The following is an 18,080-nucleotide window of genomic DNA, read 5'->3' as shown; positions in this document are numbered from 1 at the left end:
ATTTAGTTTGCGTAATATCTTTATTACTGAAAACTTCAAGGTAAGTGAGCAATAGAAACCAGATGTGGGGATGGGAGGAAGGCAGAGTAAGAGTGAGTAAGGGGTAGCAGGAGTTAACTGGGGGAGGAGAGGAATCAGGTTGATTGGGGGCAGGGGGGGGGGAAGGACGACGAAAGGTGAGTATTGATTTATTTTTAAGCTCTTTCTGGGTTGTAATTGACCCCTCAAACCAAAAAGGGCTCCTGCCAGCCTTTGTCCCTTTGCAAGTCACTTCTGGCAATCCCAAAAGCTTGGTCCAATTCTGCGTGCTTGGTGACCCTGTTAAAATCCGTCCCTGCTGCCCTCCGGTTTGGATGCAGTAGTTTTACACCTGAGGAGAGCACGGTTTTAGAGGTGAATTAATAATGACCGTCATAAACGTGTGGCGAGACCCGGCGGAGAGCTCGCCCGGCTCTGTGCGGGGCGATGGCGGCACCGCCGTGCCACGGCAGGGAAACGGCTCAGGGCAGCGCCGTCAGAGCTGTCGGCCCTGAAGGGGTTAACGGGCAGGGGGAGGCTTAAAGGCAGATAGCTGCGGGGAAAATCCGCATTGCCTTTAATAGAGAGAAGGGGGTCGCAGAGGCGAGGGTCCCCACAGCTGGGGCAGTGAGCAGAGGAGGGACGGAGCGAACAGAGCGTGTCACGACCATTAAATCGTCGCCGGCTCTTCCGCCGACGCGGATGCCGCACTCATCCCTTCGTGGAGTTTATGTCATCTGCTCGATTTTCTGGTTTCTAATCATAAAAATTTTGGGGCCGGTTTGTTTTTCTGGTTTGGTTTATTTTATTTTTTTTAACGCAAAAGATATGACCTCCATCTTCCCTCTGCTTCCACACACCCCCATACACACACACACACTCACACACACCCCTTCCTAGGCCCCCTCCCCTCCACTGTCATCATCTACATATTAATTGGGGGAGAGGTCTCCCTCTCTCTCTTTTTTTTTTTTTTTTTTTTTTTCCTATGTGGTGGGGGGGAAAGCGCAGAGAAGAGCCTCTTTAGAATGTAGTTTGGAGGGAGACACGGAGGGCGAGCTTATATGAGAGAGGGAGGGAGCGAAAGAAAAAGACCCCTTTTACTGTGCGAGAACTTAAGGGGGTTTGGAGATCTGGTCAGCTTTCACAAACATCTGAATCCTCTTAGAGCTCCCCGGCCCAGCTGTGAGTGTGTGTCTATGCGAGAGGGAGAGAGAAAGAGTGGCTCCTGGTGCCCCTCCAAGCGCATTAAGGACACTCGGGCCTTTTAATTTTAGGAATGAATGCTGATACTTGTGTTTCTTATTGTGATCCGGCTGCCATGGATTCCTACTACAACGCAGCCTCCCAGGACACAGAAGGCTCCTCGCCTTTTAGGGCATTTCAAGCAAGTGACAAGTTCAGCCCTACTTTCCTGGCCAGCAAAGGACAAGGCTTTGGTGACAGCGGCACTAAGTGCCGGAGCCGCTACAGCCAGCAGGAATGTCAGTCCCTGGATGGCAGCGTGCAGGCTCCCGGCTCCGCCGGCTCCCCGGCCTCCTTTAACAAATACCCTCCGCAGCAGCAGCAGCCGCCGCACCTCTATATGCAGCGAGGCCCCTGCAAAACCCCCCCGGACAGCAACATCAAGCTGCAGGAGAGCAGCGGCCACAACGGAGCCCTGCAGGTCCCCTGTTACGGTGAGTCCTTGGCGTGCGGCGGGGGAGCGCTGCAGGCGAGAGCGGAGAGAGGCTCCCGGGCCTGGGAAGCACCTCCCGGGAATGCGGGGGGCGGCTGCCCGGCAGGACGAGCCCTCGCGGGGTCAGGGAGACCTTGCCCGGCGGCTCCGGCTCCCGCAGCGGGGGCCGCCGTGCCCCGCGAGTATCCTCGTTCCCAGCCGGCCCTGGAGCCCGCGATGCCCGCGGGAAGCGCCCTTCCCCCGGGGCCCGCTTAGCCGCGACCTTAATCGCAGTTTGGGGTGGCAGGCGATGCGCTCCCGTTAGCTCTTGTACAACGCGGGGAACTCAGCGGAAAGCGGGACAGAGAGAGAAAGAGCGGAGCGCCGGGCTGTGCAATGTGCTCTCCGCGGGGACCGTTTTCCGTAGAAAGAATTTCTGGAAAATTTCGCCGAAATTATAATTTTTGCGGTGACGGCCTCTCCTGTCTCTCACTTTCTCCCCTAATTGCCACTCCCCTATTGATTTCTGCCCGGCTGCAGATAACCCCTCGCATCCCCTCCGCGGGTCATTAGCTGCAATTAAGACACTCCCTCGCGCTGGCGCTCGGCAGTGCAGCCGGGAACGGGGGCGCTTCTCATGTCGTTTCCGACCGTGCCTTTTAAAGGTTTTTTCGGGAGGTTTCCGCTGTATCGGGGCAGTTAGGGAAAAGCAAAACAAACAAACAGCTCCCCCTTAAAACAAACAGAAAAATTCAACAATGAAACAAATAAACCCGCTAAGTTTTCCTCAGAAGAGAAGGTGGAAATGAAAGCTCTTTCTTTCCCTCCCGGTGATCTCTCTGTGGGCAGAGAGGCTGTCCCGGCCTAGATTCAGAGCGCGTCTCCGCTGACGGAGTCCCATTCTCGATGCGTTAGTCCCAAAGGCAAGGACATCTATAGGACTGTGTCTCCAGGAACACCCTAAGACGGACAGTGACTACGGACTGGGGGCACGGAGGAGGTGGAAGAGGTCCGGGTCGGGCAGCAATCCCATTTCTAGGCTGCCGCCGTCATTTGAGCACCCTTTGCTCTATTTACCCTTTTCCTCCATCTCTAGACTTAAAAGAGGGTAGAGGCGCCCCACTTACTTCTGCCTGTCTCCCAAACCGTGGCTTGCCAGGTCGCCTTCAGGCGCCATCTCTCGCCCCGGACTTGCAGCTGAGGCGTCCCCGGATCCAGCTCCACAGCCCCAGCTCCCCCGCGCACAGGTGACTCCCCTTCACAGAAAAGGACATTAGGTCCTTTCCACACAGCCGTGCTGGGGGCCGCAGGCACAGCCCAGCTCCGCTCCTTCCCGCTCCCGGTGGCGCAGCCTTCCTCCCGCGGGTGATGCCTCCTCACCGGGCCGCGCACCGCCGTCAGGGCTCTCTTTGAGGGCTGCTTACGCTCATTTGCTGACCAGAGCTGACCCTCTCTTACGCTCCCTCTCTTCCCCTGCCCTTTCCCCATGGGCGGACAATCCCCGCCAGCGCCAGGCCCGCTCCGCATCCGCGGAGGCCTTCTGGGGCCAGCCCGGGCTCCGCGGGGAAGGACACACGGTGGGACCGGGGAGACACGGGGGGCTGAGGCCCGTGCAGGAGATAACCGCTCCCCGCCCCTTCTGGGAATGGGATGGAGGGTCAGTCCCCCGTTTCTTCCCCGCTGCCCCGACATCCTCTCTCTGCTAACCGGCTCTCTTGTTTTGTAGGTTGCAAGGCCCAGGGCGCCCTGTGATGACACATTAAAACCCCCCGGTAGAATGACACGAGTTTATTGCCTTCCTAACCCCGCCGGGGTTCCCCTGATTTATTTTCAAGCGAGGCTCGGGGTTCTCCTTCAGCGGGAGCCCCGCAGCGGAGGCGGGTGGCCCGGCCCGGCCCGCGCTCGTTGTGAGCCCCTTGTGATGTGGCTGGGGTCGGTGGGCTGTAATGAGAGACACATGGTTCGGCAAGGATAATTAATAGCAATCGCGATAATAATAGTGCTTAATGGCTGAAGGGAGAGACTCGCTAATAACAGACAGATCGGGGTTTCGCAGAGCGACTGCAACATCCATAGGCGCCTCTTCCCAAACCGCGAGACCACCGCGCCGGGCGCAGGAGCTGTGCCCGAGGAGCCCCCTCGAGGGCTGCAGGGACGGGGAAACCTCGGAGTCTGGGCAGATCCCCCGGCGCGGTGAGCCCGGGGAGGCGAAAGCCGCTCTCGTTCTCCGCAGCGGGCACCGGCGCGGTCAGCAGCGCACCCGCGGCGCTCCCGGCCGTGAGGAGAGCTGCCCGGAGAGGTTCCCTCGGGAAGCCGGGGATAGGCGACTGTCCCACTGCTTCCCACCGACCCCGCCGCAGCTGCGGTGCTGGTTCTGCCGTGCGCGGGGCGCCGAGGGGAAGGAGCCGCTGGCTCCCCGCGTCCCCTGCTCTCCGGGCCTGAGCAGGATGCTGGGCTGGTGGGCGCCGTGACCGTAAACCCCTCCATTTCAAAAACAACAAAACCCCAAAATAAGAGGAAAGAAACCCCAACCAAGCAAACAGAAACCGAGGCCAGCCAGCAGCAGGCTCTCCTGCCCGGCGATACCCGGGCTGCCGGCTCCCCCCGCGCCCATCCTTGCCGTGGGCCCTTCGCCCGGGCCGGTCCCTCCTGGGCTGCTGCTCCCCGCACGGCCGCCCCGCAGCCCTCGCCCTTCCCCCGGTGGCTGTGGAGGCCCGGGAGAGCCCGGAGCCGAGCGGGCTGGGGCACGGCGGGCACGGCGCACACTCCGCTTGCTGCAGGGACAGGGTGTCCCCTCCTTTTTTTAGTTGTTTAATTTAATTTTATTTCTTTAATAAACAAGTCTTTTTGAGTTATAAAAAGCCCGAGCCTGCCATCTATTGCTCTCGGCTTCTATTTCTAGATCTAAGACCTTCCACTGCATTGTACGGATAAATATAGGCCAGGGAGAGCGGCGGCCGTAAATACACGGAGGACACGGACGGCAATGGTCGGAGCTCTTCCAGCCCGGCTTCTGGCAGGGACAGCGGCACCGGCGGCCCTGGCTCTCGGCCGGGCTCCCCGCGGCCCCTCGCAGTGGCGGCTGCCAGCCTGTCCCTATGGGGCTCCGGGCACGGCTCCTTCGGTGCCGGTCCCGCTGCCCCTGCCCTGCAGGGCCGGCAGCCTCGCCCTGCTCACCCCGCGTTCCCTGCTTCCAGCAGGGGTACGGGCTGTTCCACAAACGGCCACGGACAGTGAAAGCCGAATTCTTTAAAAAAAGTCACAGAATGAGAGAATCTTCAAGGTTGGAAGAGACCTTCAATATCATCTAGTCTTGAGAACAGGTTATATATATATCTTGGCTTAGGAGGGCAAAAGCTTTCGGATGATTTACGCGCTGTAGTAATCTGACTTGATATTTCTACTGCATGGAGCTGAAGTAAGTTACATTTCTTGAAACATGTGTATTCACATACCCCTATACACAAAGAAATGTATACGTATATTGCTGTCTAGAAGTTCCGGCTGGAGCAAAATCCTTTCGGGAGTGAAGGCCAGAGTGATGGGGATGTTTGCTCAAAGGAAACAGGAGAAAGGAAACGGCTTTCTCTAACGGAGGAAATTCTTTAAGTACCCCGTTATGCAAATAAAGACCATTTTTTATTTAGCTAGCAAATAAAAAGTGCGGCCGTAAGTGCGTTATTATTAGAAGTACAGAAAGGCACTGCTGTAGGAATCGGAGGCTCGCTGCGTGCTTTTGAAATTGACACTTTTAATGGTTTTCTCCTCCTCCTCCTCGTTCCCCGATGTAACGTAAGCTGCAGGCACGGCAGGAACGAGCTCGCTGGCGGTCCCTGTCCGCCTCCCGCAGGGACCGGCCGCTCGCTGCCGGGGCTCGGGGCTCCCGCAGGGCTCCCCCAGCTCGGGGATGCCGCGTCCCCGCTCCGGCATCGGGCGGCTCTGCCAGGAGTGAGGGGGGTGGCGGTCCCTGCCCCGAGCCCGCCGAGAGGCCGGGGTGCAGGGGGCTTGGGGAGGGGTGTCCCGAACTGCCGCGGCCCTTCGGTCCTGCCTCCCCTTCCCTCTCCCCGCGGCTTTGATCTCGGCTCCCGGCTCCTGCCCGGGCTCCTTCGCCGCGGCCGGGGGGCGGGTGGGGTCCGCGGCCTCCCCGCGGCTCTCTCCGCCCCGGTGGGGATTTGCCGCTGCCCCCGCAGCTCTCTCCGCCACGGTGGGGAGATGCCGCTGCCGGGATCCCCGCGGGGAGCAACACGGGATATAAAGGGGAGAGGTGCGCTGGAGGCAGGCACGAGTGGGGAAGCGGGGCAAGGGGACAAGGGGAGACGTGATCCAAGCTGGCATCGGGGAGCAGGAGGGCGGGAGGCGAGGCGAGCTCCAGGGAGCAGGGCGGCAGAGCCGGCCCTTCCCTGCCGCTGATGCGGGACCGGCTCCCGGCGAGGTTCGGCCGCCGGCTCCCGGCGCGCTGCTGACGCCGCCCTGGCAATCGCCCTCTCTTTTCCACAATAGGGCCACCAGATCTGCCATTCAAGGGTTCCGGCACCCTCCCAGGGAGGGGAGGGAGCTCTCGCCGGGAGTTTGGCTAAGCCTCTGTTTGAACAGACACTCGGAGGTGCGGGATCTCCTCCGCTGAAACCTGCGGGATTTCCTCAGGCAGCCAGACGCCAAGGTAGGGCTCACGTTCCTTACCCCTAGGGCCGCGCAGGAAGGTTTGTTCGCGGCTCTTTCCAAAAGGTGTTTTGAGCTTCTCTTGAATTGGACGCTAGAATTGGTAGATCTGGCTGGAGGTTTTTATAGGATTCCTGACCCGAGCTGTTTATAACACTCATGTGTCAAAGGACCGGGAGACTCCCTGCCCCTGTATCCCCGCCGCTCCCTCCTTGCAGGAAGATTTCTTTTCGCACTAGAGCTGTTTATTTTCGACTTGTCCGCTGCTGATTGGAATTAACTCCGCTTTAGCCCTACACTTGAGCAGCGCACGCCTGTAAACCCAGCAGGACTTTACCAGCGAGAAGAAGGTGCGGAAAGAAAGAGTCTTAAAACTTTTACTAGTCTTAACTATTTTGAAAGAAACACAGAGCGAAGTAGACGAGAAAAATACTGATGTAGAGAGAGATTTGGAGATGCTTATTTGAGCGCGTTTTTTTCCTAAGGGTTTGGTGTAGGAGTCCTATTAACAATCTATGCTGATGCCAGATAGCGCAAATGAGCTCTGTGTGTGTTATCTGGAGCTGCAGGCTGTTTATTTTGTGCAGCCTTTTGAGTGTACATTCAGTGTGGTTGCATGACTAACTGGCTGGAGTGATTCACTGGCTGCTTTATGGGTGACTGCTCAAAACAAGTTGTGAATCAAAAGAGATTTCTTTGGCTGCGGTTTCTAACCTCCCAAGTTAAATGTACCCACGGTTTAAGGGGAGCTAATGTGCAGACTTCAATCTCTCAGATCGTGAGGATTTCTTCATTTTCCAAGCCCTGCGTTCAAAGCCGTGATGAGTTTCCCTTGTAAGAGGGAGGTGATGTCTGAGAGGCTCGGAGCCAAGGTCTGCTGCTAAAGGACATCTCCAGACCTGTCCATTCGGTCCCCCTAGTTCCTGGCCCTTTAGCCAGTTTTGCTCCCTGGAGCCCTTAAGATGCTCTATTACTTGTTCAGGGCATTTTTGCAGCTTAGCAATTGTCAAGTTAAAAGTGTGAATATGTCTTGGGGCAGTAAGAAGTTTTTATTCTCATTTTGCAGTTGGAAAAACTGACACTTGGGGTACCCGAGTGGCTTGTGCAAGGTGAAGCTGTGGCCACTCAGTGGCATCAGTGTGACCTTTGCAGGGCTGTGGCTCAGGCAGAAAGAAGCACTCAGCCAGCTTGAGAAGGAGCCACTGCTGGAGTCAGAAACTCATGGAGTAGAGGTCCCATGTGTGATTTTGTAGGGGCTTTAACTTGTGTTTCTTGACAGCCACGTCCTTATTCTGTGCAAAAAGCTGTAAGCAATCAGTGTGTTCTCATATCCTCAGATTTTTCAGTATGTAAAATAGGCTCAACCTGCCAATCCACGTTAATGGTCTAATCTTTAAAAAGTAACTCTTCAGTGTAGGCAACCTATATTGGCCAACACAAGATATGAGTTATGCTTTTCAGAAAATGCTGAGCAATCCGTGCCCCAAAAGTCATATGTTTCTGAGGTACTCCTCCTACACATCTGAAAAAATCCCATCTCAATTGTTAATCATGTTGGAAAGCACAGGTCTAACATCTTTATGTAGATACATTTTCAAATGGAAAAAAGAGATAGTTGTGGATTAGGAGAAGCCTGAGTGGTAATGCAGCTGATATAGGACCACTGTGACTTGAGAAACATTTACTAGGAGATGGATGGAAATATTTCATATTAATAAAATGTCAGAGCAATTAATCATAGTTACATGTGTCTCAGCAGCCTCAACTTGTAAAGGGAAGTTCATAAGTAAAGGAGGAAAGCTACTTACATATAATAAATAAATGATCTCCACTTTATTTTCTGTGTAAGTTCAGATGATTCAGTGCTATTATACATACTGGTGAATCTGCTTAGCCATATTTTTCATTCATGCTTGTAAATCATCTTCATATTTTGACTGTCACATAAGTAGATACAATGTGAAAGAGCAGTTGTGATTGTCATGATAAAGGTCATTTTTTGGTCAAAGAGAGGGACCAATGAGAAATAGGGTAAATTGATGGAGAGAGGAAGGAGAAGAGATGAATGAGGAGAGGCAGGGCAAGAGGAAGAAGAAGAGAAGATATCTTGAATGGGTAATAAGCAGTGACAGACTCAGCATTATTATGGAAGGTGGTCTGCAACAGATTTTATGAACTATCTAAATTCATATCTAAGTATGAACCCACTAGTATAAAATTCTTTATAACTCCCTTGAGAATATCTGTGATTCAACTTTTTGTAGCTGCTGTCTTCAGATCCCAGCAGGACTTAGTCATGACAAGTTGGTATATCATGAGCTATGCTCTCTCATCTGCACTGACTGAACACTGTTGCATTATCCAAGTCAGTACTAAATGTCTATTTAAGTCTATTTGTGTCTAATTTTTTTTTAATGAAGATGCAGTTCACGTGTTATCCTTTTTACACTTAATCTGCTTATTGGAAACAGATGGTTGAATCAGTTTTGTTTCTAAGTATATTATTTATTAGCAAGAACTAATAGGTTCATTAGCTGTAAGGCAGTGGGTGAGCTGGTGGTGCAGCCTGAAAGGTAAGCTGGTTTACTCACCAAGAGACTGTGCACTGCATGCTGAGTCTGGCTGCAAACTCTGTGGTACTTAACATGACAGCCACCTCTATTCAGTGGAAGTCTGAAAAATAACCCTGCGAAACCAGAGGGCAGGGAGTCAACAGCATCAAGGCCCATCAGAGAAGTGCTATCAGTGAGGAATGAGAGTACAAATGCTTTGGGCAGACTGTTGTTGAGGGGAAATAAAATAAATTTGTAAGATCTCGATATAACTCCTATCTGACTGCTGTTCCCCATCCGGGCTCTAGGTGCAAGCACTGCTGCTTAAAAGAAATATCTCGTGTCACATCAGTTCCTCCCTGCAGTGGAAGCAATCCCCTTGGGACTTTGGATAGTGACTGACTGGTTCACTTGGGAGCTGTACATCAGTTTTAGGGTAGGATGCTGCTTCCAAAAAGGGAAATGGGGAACTGTATTCATTCTTTTGATGCAAGAGAGATCAGATAACAAAAGTGCTTGCAGATATCTAATCTATTCAGGAGCAGTGGGAAGTGAAAGAAATTCACACCAAAATTAAATCAAAGCAAACCAAAGTTGTACAGTATGCAAAGGGAAAGAGTGCAATATTGAGAATTTTCCCAGAAAGGGTCAAAACCAATCAGAGAATTACTCTGTTCTGGAACAGAGCTCAGAGAGATCTGAAGCCCCATCTGCAAGACCATGACTCTGCAAGGTGTTGAGAAATGTGTGTGACACAGGCCAGAAGTTGTTTTACAAAACAGGAGAAACAGAAAAATATTGCTCAGCTCAAAACTTAGTACGAGACCCGTGCCATGGCAAGGTTTCTGAAAGAAAGGAAAAGCACTTTAAAAATCATACCACAGGCTCACAGGGGTACCAGTCTGCTGGGCATGGAACTGCTCTCAGGCTGTTGGGTCTGCCAGGTGGGGACTGGTCCTTTCCAGTGTGTGTGTGTGCACAAGCCCACAGCATCAGGTTTTTCCTGCCCCAGAGATGCCACTCAAGAATTACTGAGTACTGTCAGTGGGAAGATGTGGAACATGTCCATTCCCACTGTGAGGCCAGCTGGGAAGGGGAATGGGCAGAGCCTTGCTCTGCAGAGCTTGTTCCCAGAGGGGAGCCCCAGGGCAAACAGTGGGGCAGGGTCTGCCCTAGAGCCTGGGCCACAGTGCTGCACTTCATGAGGCAGGGAGACCTTCTGGAGCACCTCGAGGTTCTTTCCAGCCTTCCCTGGGATGGTGCATGCCCAGACCTCTTCCTGGAGTAGAGTCAGGAGCACAGCTGTGGCAAGGACCCATAGCTGAGAGCTGAGGAGCCCTGCACTATAGACATAACCTGGCTTATCAAGATTTGGTCTGAACCTTCATAAGCAGATTGGAGCCAGATATCACTCTGAGCTAGACAGGACATAGCCAAATGCTAGAAGGCAAGAGGAAGAAGAACCTACCTAGTTTGGCAGAGGAGCTGCAGACATTTTGTGTTCCTCACATCTCCAGTGAGGACTTCCAAGATAAATAGCCGATGGACCAGACAGTTATACAGAGTGTGCAGAAGGCCAGAAACACTCCACGAAGCTGTGGGATTTATGGCAGGGCTTACATATTGCATTTCAGCTCTTGAACAGAAGTTCGAAAGCTGCTACTGGACGAGAGGGAAGCTGGTTGCTTTATATAGTCATGAGCTCTTGCGCTAGAGAAATGAGTATTTCCATCCAGATCATACCACTTCAAGCTATTAGAAAAAGGGACTTATGAAGGATAGAAAGCAAAGGGGTATTGTCTGCAACATCAAGCATGAGCACAGCAGCTCAGTTAACTGTGGCTCTGTTAGCAAGGGGAAATATCCACAGAGAGAGTTGTTATAAATACATGGCTGGTCAGGACAGAGCCTCATAAAAATAAAAAAAATCACGAAAGGCCCAAAGTCAGCTCAGGAAAAGTAGGGACCTGTAGCTGTACATGCAAAGATGGGTGATGCTGGTTTTAAGTTATAGTTGAAGCTATAATAAAGCTTATTTGTGCCTGGGCTTGGATATTAAGCTGGTATCCAGAGAACCCTGCTGTTCCCTTGTGCCTTTTAATTAGTTTGGGTTTGTGGCTGGTTGTCCTGAAAATCCCCTTTTCCTTGGCCTAAGTAGTAAAAATTGGAGTTCTTGGTTGAACAACCTTTTTCTCCATTTGTCAGCAGTCCAACTCAGAGAGGGGGCAATGGGAATAGCCAAGTAGCAGGAGAGGGGTTTATCACCTGTGTAATTCACAGGCACCACAGGTGCTCATTCAGGTGTTGAATTTAAAGATGTTGTATAGAAATGTTGTATAGAAGATGGGAAAATAAAACAACGTACAACAAGCACTCTTGAGAGCTCATCATCACCAAAGCACCCAGAAAAAGAGGTTCTGATGTTTTGCTGTGATGTCTTGAAGTTGTAAAGTCTTTAGTCATGCCATGAGAGAACTGTTTATGAGGAAAATGCAGACAGATAATGGGAAATTACTGCAAGGAGATATGATGCTTTTCTTGCATGTGTTGTATTTCTAAAGTGGGTCCTCAAAGATGGGGAGAAACCCTACTGCAGTTGGTGATGGAAACCAGAGGGGAAGATGATGGGACAGTCCAACATGGGTCTGAGGGAAGGCAAGGCCTGAGGAAAATGTCCTTGCTGGCAAAAAATGCATGCAGCAGACCAGGCTGCTGGGATCCAGGAAATTGCTCAGCATAGCCAAGGTGGGAGATGAACTAACACTGAGCATACACATCACTGGGGCTGGGACCTGGTCAGTCCTGAAAGCACCAGGGCTTTCAACCTGTGGTGTTTTCCTTCAAAAACACGGCTCATGTGAAAGAAAGAGGTTTGGGCAGTCTGTTGGTGGTGCCTGCCTCAGTGGGCAGGCCCTGAGCCGTCTCTTTGAGTTTCTACACAGCTTTTTGGACCTCATCAGCTGTCCTGGTTAGAGAAGAAAGCCAGCAAGAGCTTTTCTGTGTGATACATTAACCAGAGGGTGCTTGTGTCTTACCATTACTAGATAACATCTGGGATGTGCCTTACTAGGCTCATTTTGGTTTCCACAGTGAATATCTGGAGGTGAAAATGGCTTTCATGTTAGCACAAGTCCATCAAATCCTGTAGCATGGGTCTGCCATCCCCTGGGTAGAGCAGCCCTCCCTCAGGAGGCCGAGCCAGCAGGCCCTGCACCGGCAGCCACGTGTGGTACAGCTGGCATGTCCTGGTGAGGGGTGAGCCCTTCGACAGGAACCAATGATGATTTATAAACAGGCTGTCATGAGCTCCAGGCTGCCAAGCTAAATGGAACCCAGATCAAGGTGAACTGCTGAAGAGAGGCATAACATGCACCCTGGGCAAACTCAATGCAGGGCTTCCCCCATGCCAGGGAAGGGAGCACAGAACTGTCAGCCTGTCTGGCCTTGCAGGGCACTGATCCTGCTCCTGGAGGCTCAGCTGAAGGCTTGCCAGGACTACAAAAGCTCCACATGCCCCTTGTGAGAAGAGAAAGCTGCCCTGGCAGTGAAAGGAGAGCAGCCAGGCATTTTCAGGCTGAAGCAGCTTCCATTGAACACAGCTGGGGGTGCCTGTGGGGTCGGAACAGCGCTGACACAAGAGCACAGTCACCAAAGACTAGTTCTGCCAGTGCCTTGTTCAAAGGCTTTTTTCTTGTGCAGATACCTCCCTCAGCAGGGCAGCAACAAAAAACTGAGACTACATCCTTTTTTACCTCCTTCTTCCACAGGGTGCAGGAATGAAAACTCTCCTGTTTCATCCATAGATGTAAGTTTGCAAGAGCAGAGTTCATGGAACTAAGAGGGAGCGTTCCTCAAAAAGACTCCTGGTGTCAAAGCAGGTGTGATTTAAAAAAACAAACCCTTGCTTGGCAGCCTTCTCTGCTTTTTGACTCTTTTCAGATGAGTGAGGCAAAAGCCCTCTGGTCATGGAGGGAAAGCATGGAATTTAAAGATGAAATGGTTTATAGGAGATAGGAAAATAAAATGACATGTGACAAGCGCTCGTGGGAGCTCATTATCACCAAAACACTCAAAAAAGAGGTTCTGATATTTTGCTGTGATGTCTTGAAGTTGTAAAGTCTTTAGTCAACCATGAGAGAGTCAGTTTTGAAGAAAATACATATAGATGATGTCAAATTACTACAAGGAGGTGTGATGCTATTCTTGCATGTGTTGTATTTCTGAAGTGGTCCCCAAAGATGGGGAGAAGCCATGCAGAGCAGTGGCTCCTGGGGACCTTACTGTGATTCATTGTCGTTGATGTTGTTGGGCCTTTGCCTGAGACAGAATCTGCCAGACAATATTTGTTGGTAGCTATGGATTTCTTTAGAAAATGACCTGAAGTTTACCCAAAAAGGAACCAAGAGACTATGATAGCAACCAAGCTTCTAAGGGCTGAATTTTTCACCATATTTGGGGACCAAGACACAAAGAGCATGCAACAAGGCAGAGGCTTTGATGCCAAAGTATTTAGACAGGTTTGTCAGATGCTAGTAAAGGCAATAGGAGGTATCCAGCACCCTAAAGATAGTAGGGAGGAGAAGCTTGGCTGGTGCTGAGAGAAGGCATTGAGCCAATTGTGTGCCACCTGGCCTGAGATGCCTCCATTTACACTCCCTGCTCTCCCTGTGCTGCTCCTCAAGGCTTGGGTACCTGCCCCTGTCAGCATCTGAGAGACTTTAGTGTGTTTTGCACAGCACCAAAACCCCATGAGTGTGCAACTGAATCACACCCCAGACACTCCACAAGAGAGTGACAAAAGGACCAGGATGATCCAGCCCTTTGTCTATTCTGTTGGGTTTTAATGACTTTCAGAGTAAAGGGAAAGCACTGTCTGACCCCAGTTGTCCCTTTCAGACATTAGCCAGGAAACATAGCACAGCCTTTATGAGAAATTCCTAAATCTAGACTTTGTAAGTCTGGCCTATCTGGACTCTGCAAAAATCAAGTGGAACAGCCTAGGTTTTTCTAGAGAAAATCTGATGCAAATATTGTGAATGTTCTCTGATGTATGCTTTTGTGTGTTAATCTGGCTGATTGCACCTCCCACAGAGATGGAGATACTAGGACCTGCAGCAGATAAACCATGGTCTGTAGCACTGACCACATACATGCATTAACACGTAAGAGGCCACTGGGTCCTGGCCAAAGAGAAGTTATGAGGGTAACTGAGTGGGTCCTGAAAGCCAAGAACGCAGCCAAGGGTGTTGAGTCTGGTAGAAATTAGTTCCCCACTGGGGAAAAACAGGGAATGGCCTCATTTAGCCCACAGATTTTATTAAAACCAAGAACTTTGCTGAGAACTCCTCCTCGGGATTTCAAAAGAAAAGGGAGCAGCAGCTGAAAGCCTGTGGTGACATCTCAGTGGGAGCAAAGTCAATCCAAGCTCTGTGAAAATGTCCCAATAGGAAAATGTGATATGAGTGTGTAAATAGCTAGCCTGGTTGCTCTGGCATTTCCTCCCTGTATGCCTGGCACGAAGTAGGTCCATGGCTCTGTTCTTCTGGAAGGAGGCTGAGCAGGGCATGTTTGTGCAGGTATCCCTGACAGAGGTGAGCAAAGCAGTTCCCTTTTGTTCAGTCCTGTGCCAGAAGTATTAACACAGTGGTGTGAGCATGGGCCCTGAGGACTGCCCAAAGCACATCCCAGAGCATGCCTGGCCCAGGTGGCAGGGGAAAGCAGGGGAAAGCAGGGGAGCTGGCAGCATGACAGCGATAGCAGTGTAGCACCGTGGTAGAGATGACCTGCTCCTCACCCTATGGTGCCCTGCCCAAAGGATGTCAGACCACCCCTTCTCCAGGCAGGCAGTCCTGCTCCACAACCTTCAGCTCTCCTGTCCCAGATTTCTCCTGGGGCAAAAACCATTAAACAAAAAGAGAGTACACAGGCTTCCAGACTCTCCCTGCCTGGTAATAATCTATGAAGATTCCTACTGTAGCATCCAAACACCACAGTCCATCAGTTGACAGGAGACGAAGTAACGTTTAATTTTCTGTTTGTTAGATCATGTTCTTGACAAAGTTAAAAACTAATGTAGTCCACAGTGCACTGCAGTTTGAAGCAAATTTGACTGTATAGCAGTTTATAAGCCTAGCTTCATAAACTGCAGGAGATGCCAGTGGCAAGAACAATGTGGTTTAAGCCAAGTCAGGAAGCTGCATCTTTGCTTTGGAAAACAGGGGCCAGAAGCAGCAAATACTCAGAGGGTCTCTGATGCCAGGCAAATCTCTCATTACCAGCAGGCACTGCCCAGGGCTGTGCTCCCTTCTTTGGGATGGAGAGTTTCCTCTAGCACTAAAACCTTGGCTCTAAAACCCTGGCTTCTTGGAAACTACGTACCCATAACTGTGTTTGCTGAGGGGGTTTTGGAGTTTGGAGTCCTATTATTTACATCCAACTGTATATTTTCTCCTGAGAGCCCTATAAACCAAATGAATTGCAGAAGAAATCGCACATTCCCACACAGGCGTGTTTTCTCCTCATGAATCCAAAAAACCATGACCCAAATGTACTGTGAGATAGTAAATCTGAGAAGGCAGTGTGTGGGAAGCCTAGCCTGAGATGAGAAGGAAGGAGAAAGCAGCCCACTGCAGCCCCCAGCATCTTTCCATGCAAGCACACTGAGCCTATGAGCTGGAGATGCTTCGGGGAAACAGAGGCCAGTTGGTGCTTAGTGGCCCCACTAATTCCAGGAGCCCTCAGACACTGGAAACAGAAGTTTTTTATCTATTCTTCCTAAATTTCAACCTTTCCAGACCCTTGCAGACAGGCTTGCTTCTGAAGAGAAAAGAAAGAGCTGGTGAAAAGGGATCTTGCTCTCATCTAGAAAACCGAAAGAGCACGTACCTTTCCAACCAGTGCTTTCCAGGTGTATTGATTCCAGCCCATGTTTTCTGATTGTGTATTTTATTCCCCTCTCTAGGCCATCCTGTCTGCAGTCACTCTTTCCATCTGCTTTTAATGCCTCCTGCTGCTTCCCACCCTGCTAGAAAAGGCAGCTTCTAAGCACTGAAGCTCTGCTTGTGGCACCAGCATCATGATGTCTCTAGGCAGAGACTTTCTGAGCTGTGGTCCATGTCAGCACACAGCCACCTTTATGGAGATGAGGTATCTCCCAAAATAAGGGCTCCCCTAAGGAAGTATTTTGGGAGACAGGGAGCAGGAGGGATGAACACCCCGTGTGTTTTATTTGCAAATTGTGAGCAAGATGTGAGTTTTTGAGGTCTGTCTGGGACACAGGATTGTTTGCATGATGATTGTGAGTAATCTTTGGTCAGCAGATTGTGTGTGTGGGTGAGCTGGCAAGGAGCAGGCAGCTGAAAGGGCTTCTGTGGTGGTGAGTGGAAGGTGGACACAAAGGATGAGCCCTTGTTCCCTGATTGGATGAGCACCTCTGGCAGAAGCAGGTTTCTGGGACAAACATTCCTTTTCACAAGTTCCTAAAGACAATTTCTGTAAATATTTGCTAATGTTTACTTCACATTTGTAGTCAGTCATGTCAATACGATCCCATTCTGGAATGCTAACTGGAAGCAAACACAAAAGTGGGCATGAACTCAGCTGTCTAATTTAGGCTGATTTTCATGGTCATTATCCTTCATGTAATCATCCAGTTTGGTTGAGAACTAGTGGTGCTCCAGGAGTTCCTTTCCTTCCAAGAGTCATGATTTTTTTGTTTTCTGTTAGGAAAATGTGTTACCAGAGTCACTGTTGTTTGTGTCTACTGCCTGACACTTCATACCACAATCCTGCATCCAGTTTCTTCTAACTTAATCAAAATTTAACAATCTTGCCTAAAAGCTCCCACAGCAGTTGTTTGCCTCTGGCTGTTTTTATAATACTTTTTTTTTTTAAAGTTCTTCGAATCAGTTAAGACATTTCCAAGAATGTAAATAAAACTAAGCACATTTTTGTTTTCTCCATGTCAGGAAAAATCCAATGATGACTTTTTTCATAAGTTCTGCCGCACTGTGCTGTGGAGCAAGATCATCAGATTTTCAGTGGAGCTGGGCTTTGGGTAGGAAAAGTGCTTTGTGCCTTTCCTCTGAAAGATTATCCAACAACTAGCCACAAGGAGTTGTGGTTTGAACTGTCTCAGTAGTGACATCTTTGATTTTCACACCTAAAGACACTGCAGATTTCTCATGTTTTAGGAAGTGTTTTCAGCCAGGTCTGAACTTACTCTTATTGCAGTGGCCATTTACCCTGGTGGCTGGTCCAGCCTTGCTTGGACCCAGGCAATGAAGGGGAGCAAAGGCTGGGATGAGGATAAGGAATTTTGATGTGGCAGAAAATTGTTCTGAAGGAGTGTGCTGGATTGAATGCGGGTTTAGATCTACTTGGCCAGGATGCAAAGGTATTGCATGATTCAGGGCATCTGAGAGGCACAGGACCTTCACCTCCAGGCTGCAAAAATATCAGACAGCGCTAAGTACTTTTTAAAACTCAGGCTTAGATAGAGTGTGTGTTGTGTTCTCTGTCTCACTTTGCCATCCACACAACACAAGAAATAGCAGTGCCTCAGCTCTCGGGGCTTGCTGTGACTCGGGCATCGCTGTGGGACTCTCTGGCACAGCTCTGTGGATGCTGTGGGGAGCCCAGGTGACGCTGCTGAACAGGGTGTGGGCGCCAGGCAGTAAATAATGATCACCTTCCAACACTGGATGATGATGAGAAAACTGAGAAGTGTTCACCATAGAGAGGGGTGCAGTGTCTGTGATCCAAAGACCCAGAAAGCAAGAAGTGTTTAGCTGGAGAGTATGTGCAGGATGGGCAGTCACTGTGAGGATGCAGCTCACCAGGCACAGTCTGGGAAAATAACTGACTCTCAGAGATGGAGTAGAAAGTAAAGGTCAAATGCTCTTGGCTCATGCAAACCTACTTCTGGGTTTTTTCGATTGTTTTGTTTTTTTTTTAATTTCATTTTCCCCCCCTGGTGACAATTATATGTGTTGCAAGGTGAAGTAGTTCTCAAGTGAAATGAAATCCCTTTCTCTGACCTCAGAGTGCATAGCTCTCTGAATTACTTGACAAGCACAGTTTACCCTTTGAGCAATTCATGACTCCCCTTTCACAAGTAAGAGCACACTTTTGTGGATGTTTTCCTTGCTCAGTACTACTTAATGGGTTTTTTTTCCTTAATAACTGTCATTTGA

General features: G+C 50.4%; 1 protein-coding gene across 2 annotated transcripts in view; it reads left to right on the top strand.

Annotated features, from left to right (window-relative positions):
* The first annotated feature begins 1,207 nt into the window (after positions 1–1,207).
* Positions 1,208–18,080, top strand: part of ALX4 (ALX homeobox 4) — a 38,495-nt gene continuing 21,622 nt past the window's right edge. The window contains exons 1-2 of one of the 2 annotated variants that reach the window (XM_063158835.1): positions 1,518–1,697; positions 6,176–6,335. Coding sequence is in view for 1 of the 2 variants with exons in the window: in XM_063158834.1 (XP_063014904.1) it covers positions 1,298–1,697 (400 nt within the window). In the remaining variant the exon portion in view is untranslated. Of the gene's footprint in view, positions 1,698–6,175; positions 6,336–18,080 lie in introns of both variants that reach the window. The other variant, XM_063158834.1, reaches the window with a different exon arrangement.

This window comes from Melospiza melodia, chromosome 6 (genome assembly GCF_035770615.1).
Source record: "Melospiza melodia melodia isolate bMelMel2 chromosome 6, bMelMel2.pri, whole genome shotgun sequence".
NCBI classification, from domain to species: Eukaryota; Metazoa; Chordata; class Aves; order Passeriformes; family Passerellidae; genus Melospiza; species Melospiza melodia.
This window is presented reverse-complemented; position numbering and strand designations above follow the sequence as displayed.